This window comes from Sinocyclocheilus anshuiensis, unplaced genomic scaffold (assembly GCF_001515605.1).
Source record: "Sinocyclocheilus anshuiensis isolate Anshui unplaced genomic scaffold, SAMN03320099.WGS_v1.1 scaffold873, whole genome shotgun sequence".
NCBI lineage: Eukaryota > Metazoa > Chordata > Actinopteri > Cypriniformes > Cyprinidae > Sinocyclocheilus > Sinocyclocheilus anshuiensis.
The window spans coordinates 465,850-475,498 of NW_015557103.1; the positions used below are offsets into that span (position 1 = coordinate 465,850).

At 39.4% G+C, this 9,649-nt stretch overlaps 1 protein-coding gene across 2 annotated transcripts in view; it reads right to left on the minus strand.

Annotated features, from left to right (window-relative positions):
* The window catches only part of LOC107677621 (arf-GAP with GTPase, ANK repeat and PH domain-containing protein 1-like), a 155,203-nt gene extending 147,257 nt beyond the window's left edge, over positions 1-7,946 (minus strand). For both annotated transcript variants that reach the window (XM_016472578.1, XM_016472577.1), the window contains exon 1: positions 6,459-7,946. In XM_016472578.1, the coding sequence (XP_016328064.1) occupies positions 6,459-7,722 (1,264 nt within the window). In that variant the 5' untranslated portion in view covers positions 7,723-7,946. The remainder of the gene's footprint in view (positions 1-6,458) is intronic.
* Between the last annotated feature and the right edge of the window lie 1,703 nt (positions 7,947-9,649).

The window sequence follows — 9,649 nt, forward strand, 5'->3', positions numbered from 1 at the left end:
AGTCTGACCCAAATGTATAATGCCACGATTGTTACCATACATTTGCATTAGTTTATGTCCAGCTGGTCACATTAATGTAACTGTTAGCCAGCAAAGTTGCAGATTTAAAGCTGTGATGTGAGAAAGCACCTTGATATGTTCATGTAGCCGACAGAAATCCTGCCACGCCACACAGAGCCATTCACACAGTTTTCCATTAAATTTGTCCCAAATCATTGTTTATGTACATAATGACTTCACCCTAGGCTGGAAGATTGGGTATTGTGCATATTTCAACGAAACGTTTGTTTTTCTGTGGCTCTAATAAAGTACATATATGAATGTAAGATTCATATAGAGAGCTATAATATAAATTGCGCTTTGTCTTTCCGTTTTGCTGCCTTTCTGTTTTTTTCAAACACAGAACTTCAAACTCATCTGTGCCTCTCTATTAATTTCTGAAGTGAACTTTTGCCTGTTTGGTCATTAAATAAACTGTTTTAGACCGCCACTTGAATTGAACGTGACTCTTCCGGTGTGTGATGCCTGTGACTTGTCCTATACGCGGCGCTGCACTTTATGTCTGGTGTGCAACTGCTAGGCCTATATTTTGATATTTTGATTAGACAATTATCAAGTGTTCTAAAATTTAAGCAAATGACGTGAGAGTATACATTTAATATACATATTGTATGTAATTTCTTGAATATGATACTTAAATATAATGTTTAAATATCTTTAAGCATGACTGTTTGGATTTATATTAAATGGTAACAATTTACAATAAGATTCCATATGTAACATTAAGGTTAATTAAGCTGTATAAGTATTGTTCATTGTTAAGAGTGTTAATTTTTTTAAATATATTTTTAAAATTTGCATTTGTTAACATGAATGAACTATGAACTAACATTAATGATCAATGTATAATTAATATTTAATGAATATTTTTATTCCATATTAAAAGTATGGTTCAATACTTTGTGTGTGTGTGTGTGTGTGTGTGTGTGTGTGTGAGATAAAGTTCATTCCTTCATTCATTCATTCGTTCATTCATTCATATACAGTACCCATTTTAAAAACTATTGATTGATTAATCTGTTATCAGCCATTGTGGTCTAACCTAGCTATCAGTATCGGTAAAATCAGTCGACCTCTAATTCACACTTTGTTACATGTCCAAACAAAAATCTGTTTGAAAACATGTAAATACTGTTTGACTTTCTTTCCTCTGCCAAGCAGGTATCAGAAACAAAAAAGTTACCACTGTATTTCAGCTTCTCCATATGCATCAGAGTTTGAATTTTGCATTGTCATTCAGCTTGTCTGCAGTCTTGAATTTTTTGCATTTATTCAAACAGACAAAATTGCATGAAAAATCAGAACAGATTTTTGTGTCAAACAACCAGTGCAGTCTGATTCCAGAATGAATTCCTCTTGAGAGCCGATTCTTCTTAATGCTAACAATGCATTAATGCATATTACATTTCTGATTTTTCATATCTGTTCTGTTGAAATCTGGAATAACTGCTAAGGGCATTAAATGCAATAATAATAAATGCATTTCTTTTTTTAAAGACTTCTCCCTCTGAAAAAAAATATTAAAAGAATCATTAATGGAATTATTAAGGAATCATAATTGTTAAATTCTTCCTTATGTGTCAAGTGTGTATTAAAGATTTTCTCTCATTTTGTTTCAATGTAAGCATGCATTAGATTGATGTCTCTCACTGTTGAGGTCATGTCTTGATTTTTTTTGCAGCATCTCACATGGGCACTGTTTTTATAATGCAGTGTCAAGCTCTGAAAAGTGCAACTTTTGAAAAACGAACTCTTTCTGTGTGAATGGCCCCTTAAACACTTCTTAAAGCAAAACAAATCCAGACCAGTGTCTGACTCTGTCACTGACAATGACTGTCTGCAAAAAGATCATCCGACTTCTGTCTGTATGTGTGTGCATCCGAAAGTCTGCTTCCACTCCACTCTCAGACGCTCGTCCCATGAGAAACTCCAGCCATGCTCTTATCACATCCAGCATGTCACATTTCCACATGCAACCAGCATTACTTCTGCATGGCTGTAGATATAGGTCACACACACAACCCCACCCACCCACTCATACCTGACACCAATAGATGTCTCGTGTTGAAGGAGGGGGAAGTGGGACAGATAGTCACAGTTCAGACCCTCCAGCTATTTCGCAATATACAAAATTCACCCTTCCAACAGCAAACACCTGAGCAGAACACTGAAATGGACACCCTTGTGATCACTCTGTTCCAGAGGAAGCTGAGAGTTAGTTCTATTTCAACACTTCCCAATGACTCAATGTAAAAAAACACTGGCGCATCCATTACTTCCTCTAGCCACTTCATCCTGGGAGCATCAATGATATGGGGTTTTACAACTTCTGCTTTTCATAAGCATTACATTTTGTTGAAACCTAAGACACCAAGAGTGGCAAAAATTATAGATCTTTCTTAAGGTGCGGCCATATTTACTGTTGCTCTGTGAAATTTCACGGGACAATCCAGTCATTCCAATAGTAATCTGTGAGATTGGGAGATTTACATGAAGATGACAACTGACAATCTTTCCCCACACAGATTTCTCTCATGTTCAAGTTGAGCTGAACAACAGGAAGCTGCTTGTTTTGATACCGATTACTCTGTGTGTGTGTGTGTGTGTGTGTGTGTGTGTGTGTGTGTGTGTGTGTGAGCAGTGCTCCATGCATCTCTACACTGACAATGGACCTTATTTTGCACGCTCATGTGACCCGCACCTTTAACATGTTATAGGATTTGGGGAAAAAAAGCCACCCGCAATGCAATAAACATTTGAAGTGGAATCCACCCTAGAGCTCTCTGGTACTTTAATGAGAGTTCATGAGAGGTGTAGCAATGTCCAGTTCACAAATTGGAGCTATCCAATTCTTGAGTTCAACTCACTAACTCAAATGATCCACTCAGCGTGAATAACCGCACATTAGAGGGGAAGATATTCAGAGAATAATCACTTAAATATTGGTTTGTTTATCACATGAAGCTACTGCACAAATTCAGAACACTTGGAATATAGTGCAAAAAGTCATACAGACTACTTTTATGATATGTTTATGTTGCTTGTGCGTCCTACTTGAAGCTTAAAAGTTCCAATCCATTTACTGTGTTTGCATGGAAAAGAACAAAATACATGTTGGGGTGAGCCAATTATGTAAATTTTAATTAAAAGTTTGGTTGAATTATCGCTTTATAGCCACATTGACATTCTTCTCTAATTTGTGGACACCAACAAAAGCAATGTTAATGTAAACGGCGCTTCTACAATGAATACTGAAATTGAATGCAAAAATTGTGAACGCTGGGCTGAAAATCAGAAACTGAAAGAAAAAAAAAATTCTAAGTGATGATACTTGTTCTTCTTTCAAGTGGCATTACAAACGCAACATCTAACAACTCTTAAAATATTGGGAGGTACACTGAATACTTTTAAAATAATGGATATTATTTTAATATTATTAAATACTGGTGGCCAAAATTTCAGTCCATCTGTACATTTTAAAGAAGCAAAAGGGAAAAAGATAAAGGGTGTACAGTAGGGAGCCGCTACGGCACTGCTACTGTAAAGAGACAAATTGCGCACAGAATCATTATTTCAGGTTCTATCTTTATGCAGACTCACAGATGTGTACAGATCTGCGTTGCCTGGGATGCGGAGTACAGATAAAATGTCCAAAACAAATGAACACAGTTGTGTATTTCTTATTTTGTGTCTCTGAACTACAGTAAAAAAATAAATAAAAACTGCAGCACTGACCATGACATCCTGCCTTCCAAGTCACAGTCATCCATTTGGTGAATAACTGCCCAAATTAAAATCTAGAGTTCTGCAAACAGAGGTCTGAAAATTGCAATAAAAATCTAAACTGCCCATTTAATTCATTAATACTAGGGATGTAACGATGCACCCCGAGCCTGCTGAAAATCTGTAAAAATATGTTACGATTCAAGTCGGTTGAGATGTTAAATGAATCGCGATACAGTAGGGGGTGGGGGTTTATATGAATGTATCTGAATGTATCCCTGAGGGGAAATGACTGTCTCCAGGTAAGCTTTGATGGTATTTTCTTTTCACCTCGCCTCTGTATAATCAAAGTCCCTTTAAGACAAGTCATGTCACTCGGCGGTAGGGATATGCCGGTATCAAATTTTCATGTTGCGATTAATTGCTAATGCTTTTATCACGGTGTACGGTATTATCACGATATTGAAATTTAGTTTTAAAAAAACATGCTGTCATAATGCAGTATAACAGGTTTATTAACTTTTTTCTTATAACAAAAATAACTGAACATTTAAATGCAATAAAGCAATACAGAAAAATGTATAAAGTTAAAAGTTTTACACAGATTAAAGTGCAAAAGATAATAGAGTTTAAAAAAGCTTATTTATCAGACTAGAGCAGCCAGTGCGCATGCGCAGTCCTAAGCACACATATCAGAATGCTGACTGTTTCTATAGCAACCAGGACTTCTAACGGCAGCTGCAGGGACACTCTGACTTTACCGATTAGCGATTGGCTCTTTTACTCAGAAGGCGGGGCTTCGTTCTATAGAGCGGCCATATTGAGCGTTGCATCAGCATACAACATGGTAAGCTCTTAAAAATACCCAAAAATTAAAAATCTGTAATTTAGTCCCCGTATGTGATTCCTGTATGATATTCTATATTATGTGGAAAACAAAAGATGAGTTTTCAAAGAATATTCTGGCCACTCTTTTCATTATAATGAAAGTGAATATGCTTTGGTGCATCATGCGCAGGGTGCTGAGAAAGTACCGTGTTATTCATAATCATTGCCTCCATATGTTTACATTTTGCATAACACTATTTAAAATATCAGCCCTGAATTTCAGCCAATAACAATAGATTGGATGGATCGGATAGATTGGTGCATCACTAAACAGATCCAGGTAAAGCCGCTCATTTAGAAGGAAACATGACACTGCTCTAAAGTAAGATGATCATTATCTAATTGGCAAGAATGTATTTCTTCAGACGAGTCAAGAATGTCTCTGGAATCTAAGGAATGTGGAAATGGCTAATCAACTAAGGTTTTACTACATGCCATGTTACAGGCACTAGTGCTGACCTGATCATTAACACGGCCCTGAAATAATCCCTCTGCTGAGCTACGTCACTGACACAAACTTTAAAAAATAAAATAAAATAAACTTCCAATCTAATCAAGAATGCATCACCATCGTATTACAAAACTCAAAGAGAAAGGTATTGTTCATTTTAAAGATTTTTCATTCACTAATCTATGCAGGAACAGATAATATGACCCAAAGCAGGGGTTTTCAAACAGGGGTTTAGTATTTTTGGGTTTGCCAGATTAACAGTGTTAAGAATGTATTATTTTATTTATATTTCTTAATAATTTTACCAAAATGTGATATTACAGTTTCATTATGCTATCTAAACACTCCTTATAAATCATGAGCATACATCACAATTCTTTTATTTTGACTGGATTATTTTAACTTAAAATAGTATTTTATTATTTTAAAGGTTTATACACCTAACATTAGTCTAATCAGTCAACTTAGTTCAAAGTAAATATTCTAGAGATAATATAATGTGCAATACTGTGAGTACAGTGACAACATAAAAGCCAGTTATTTCATTCTCTATAATATGACTGTTAATACCTGTATAAAATTGTCTTTCAAGATTGAATTGCATTGCTGTGATTATAATTTAGTATGGGGGATCCTTGTAAGGGGATATACATACTAAGAAAGAGATCAAAAGTAAAAAAAAAAATTTAAAAAAAAAACCTGTCATATTTTGCAGACAGAGGCAATCTGCTTTTCTTGGCGGTCTGCTGACCTCAGTCAGAAAATGGTGTGTGGTAATCCATTCAAATCTCTATGAAACTCTACACAGTATCTACAGCAGCTGCATTACCATATTAATGACAGGAGAGGGTGGTGGCCTTCACAGGCGACCTGCTGCCACTAGTAACACTGACAGTGAGATAATGGATCCGAAACAACAACGAAAAAGGTGTTTGTGTGAATAGTGCAATCCACTTATATTAACTCTAAACTTCCAGAAGAAAACACAAGTGGAAGAAACTGTCACTCTGACATTGTGCATTGCCAGCAAAATATATAGAGCAGGCTAACGGATACAGCACTTAATGAAGGTTTTTACATTCATGGTTTAAGAATGTAAACACCTGCCATTGCAAACAAGGCTGCCAGCTCTCAGAGTAAGCTGAAAGCATGCAGCATAATGAAACACAAATACAGGCGGCCTGCGAAGTGGGGACTAAACAACACCTTCCTGTCCAAAACAAACATGCATCCTCTAACCACCGTCCTAAGTCCACAATAGCAAACAGAGCATCCTCCTGCCTCATAACATACCTACATGAAGCCAAAAAAATAGAGCAAAGATAACAACTATTACCGTCCGGTTGGCATCCATTAACACTTTCGGTACTGGACTGCGAGCAGCTCATTTCTGATCTCCGCTGACTTCCCAGTAGGCCATTCTTCCGGAGAGCCCGGTTGCTGGGGCTGCTAAGTGGTGTGGATGTCCCTTCTCGCTTTGAGAAGATACCGCTGAAGAACCGAATGAGTTTACGTTCCTGCCCGCTGGAACAGGAGCCTGTCCCTCTAATAAAACCCTCCTTGTCCATCAACGATTTATCCGACAGCTTGAGCAGGTCACTGTTGTCCAGCGTTCGATTCTTGCCCTTCATCCTCTCCATGCGGCCCAGTTCAGTCATGGAGTCAGTTTTGCTCAAGACCTCACCCACATCCAAGGTGTTTCGCTTCTCAGTGGACTCAGACTCAGCGAAAGCCATGTTTTGAAGAACCACGCCGGCCTGGACCTGACTGTGCTCTCCTTCATGGCCAATGCAGCCTGAGCTGCTGTGGTGCTTCTCTTTGGAAAGCGCCCGTATGCGGATCAACTCTCCACCCGTCCAGTGGCGAAAGCTGAAACTTCGCCGCAGCAGGCTTGGGTGGCTCTTCACCGGAGGGGTTTCAGGTGCTGGTTTGGGTGACTTCCCATTCCCTTTAGCCAGCAAATGAGAGATGCAGCTCTCTTTGGCCATCCTGCCACCCTTGGGTTCCTCTGAGGTATCATCTGACCATGTACTGACCGGTTCCTCTGTGCTCCGGGAAGTCTTGAGGATTTTTTTTCGAATGTCTGCGTTTCCTCTATTAGCAGCAGCTGTACTGCAGATTTCTCCATGCTCAGCATCACATTTCAATCTGTCACTTTCAGCTACATCATCTGCCTTTTTGTGCACTAGTGCCCCGTTTTCAATGACCTTGCTCTGTCCATTCTCTGGCAGGATGCACGTTTCATTTAATTCCTTGTCTTTATGTGAATGCTGCGCCCTCCTTGAGATTTTCAACCTGCCCAACTCTAGATGTCCAGTACTAAATGTCCTGAAGTTCCTCATGTATGAGTGTGTAGAAAATTCGTCCGTCTCGTCCTCCACTTCTTTCAGTTCTTCCAGCGGGGAGCTGCGCTGAGCGTCAGCGGCTCCCTCCCGCCGGTACGCGCTCACTTTAGGGTTCTCCAGCTGCCGGTGCGCTGAGCCTCCGCCATCCTGCAGAGTTTCTTTTTTCACTAGTGTCAAAGATATCCGGTACACGGTTTTTCTTTGTGGCGTACCCCGCTCCATCCTTTCCGGGTAATTACCATCAAGTAAGTACATTCTTCAGAAACCAAATCCAAGTAAATGAATTCACGTAAAATATGTTTCTAGCGTGATTTCACCCGCAGCTGGTGATCTCCAGAGCGCATAATAATAATGATATTAAACAATCTCAGCTCAAAATCGCGTTGGTGCGCAAAATTTTCCTTTGCTGTGCTGGTGCGTTTTTGAGACTTTTTGCGCATTCTAAAAATCCTGAAAGAGCCCCATCAAGTCGCCTAGACGTCCAGCTCCTTTGCACCAGACCGGGCGCGCCTTTGTTTCCCGCCGCTGTGCGTCCCTACTCTCATTCAAATGTACCATGCACGACTCGAAGCTCGAGCCTCGCTTTATTCAAAACGACAGTCCCGGGAAACGAGACAGACAGCGGCAAGAGCTACGGATCCATAACCGTCTCTCTCCTCTATCTGCCCCCTGTGCTCCATATACACACAAATCATCCAGTCAGAACGGAAGAAAAACCCGGAACGGATCCTCCAAGACGCTTTTCACACTAGTGCTGTTTCATGCGACTTGCATCATTTATTCAGATTCTCATACGGGAATTAAGCAATAAATCAATGTGAAATACATTCACGTATTAATCAGTAAAAAAAAACAACTTATCTGACATTATTTTTGTAGTTACCTATATAATGTTTATAATTGGTGCCTGAGAGAAATATCAAACAGATGTCGAACTTGTGAAGGTAAACAGAAATATGTTAAGCAATAAACCTACGCAGTGGCACACATAAAGTTGTGCTTCACATAAACGTAACTGCAATGCGAGCGTGTGTATTTGCTTTGGTGTGTCAAGATAAAACACTTGAGTATTAGTTTGAAGTGAATCTACTCCGCTGGATGATCCACTCCGGGATATCGCGTTATCCAGCAGACGCGCGGGGGGTGGGGTTTCCACGTCTCTGTCAATCAAAAACTTGAAACCCACCCGGGCTCACATGAGAAAGAAAAAACACGCTACACACAAAGTACTTTTTTTGCGCATGTTATCGTTTAAACTGTGTATATTCACGAATACCGTGAGATAATGGTTTGTTTTATTGATGCTTTAGCACTTAAGGGAAAAAAGCATCACTGTGTGAAAAGGACAGGAGATAGGAATAACATGTCACAGGTTTATTTAATTTATTAGTAATTATTATTAATAATAAAGATAATTATTAAAATGGTTCACTGCACTTTTGTATACTAAAATGCTGTAGTATCATGTGACAGTATTTAACAGACTACACTCTAAAAAGTGCTGGGTTAAATACAACCCAGTGCTGGGTAAAATAGGGACAAACCCAGCAATTGGGTTGTTTTGACCCAGCGGTTGGGTTACTACCCAGAAGGTTGGGTTAAACATTTAACCCAACCGCTGGGTCAAAACAACCCAATTATCACATCATATCGCATAAGCAGTCAGAACGTACTTGGGGTCGAGCAGCACTTTCATCTGCCCTCCGGCCACCTCTCCATCACCCCCTTTTGTCTGTGAGGAGGGAGGTGTGGGTGTTGAAGATTACCCCTCTTATCTCGCCACTCATATCCGTGTCTTCCTTTCGCCTTCAAACTCCGGCTTGACATTTGTGGGATTGTTACAAAGATTTGGGCGGATTAGAAAAGGCTCATTAGGATCCATTCTGTACAGCTTTTCTCAGCATCACCTCTCCCCTGCCCTCCCCCTAACTCACCAGTGGAGCCCCACCTGCCTCTGTGAAGCTTCCATCTACTCCAGCAGTCTTCATCTACTGCTCTCCCATCCAAAGGCCTAAATCCCCTCATCTCAATAATTCAAGATACAGATACATGTTGTGAAGCCTCTTTTGTAAAACCATAGGAGTTATTAACATTATTCCCATGATTAGAATAGTTTCAATTTCCTTTTCAAAGAAATTAATTGGCATGACTGTTTTACATACAATATTCCCATAGAATCAAA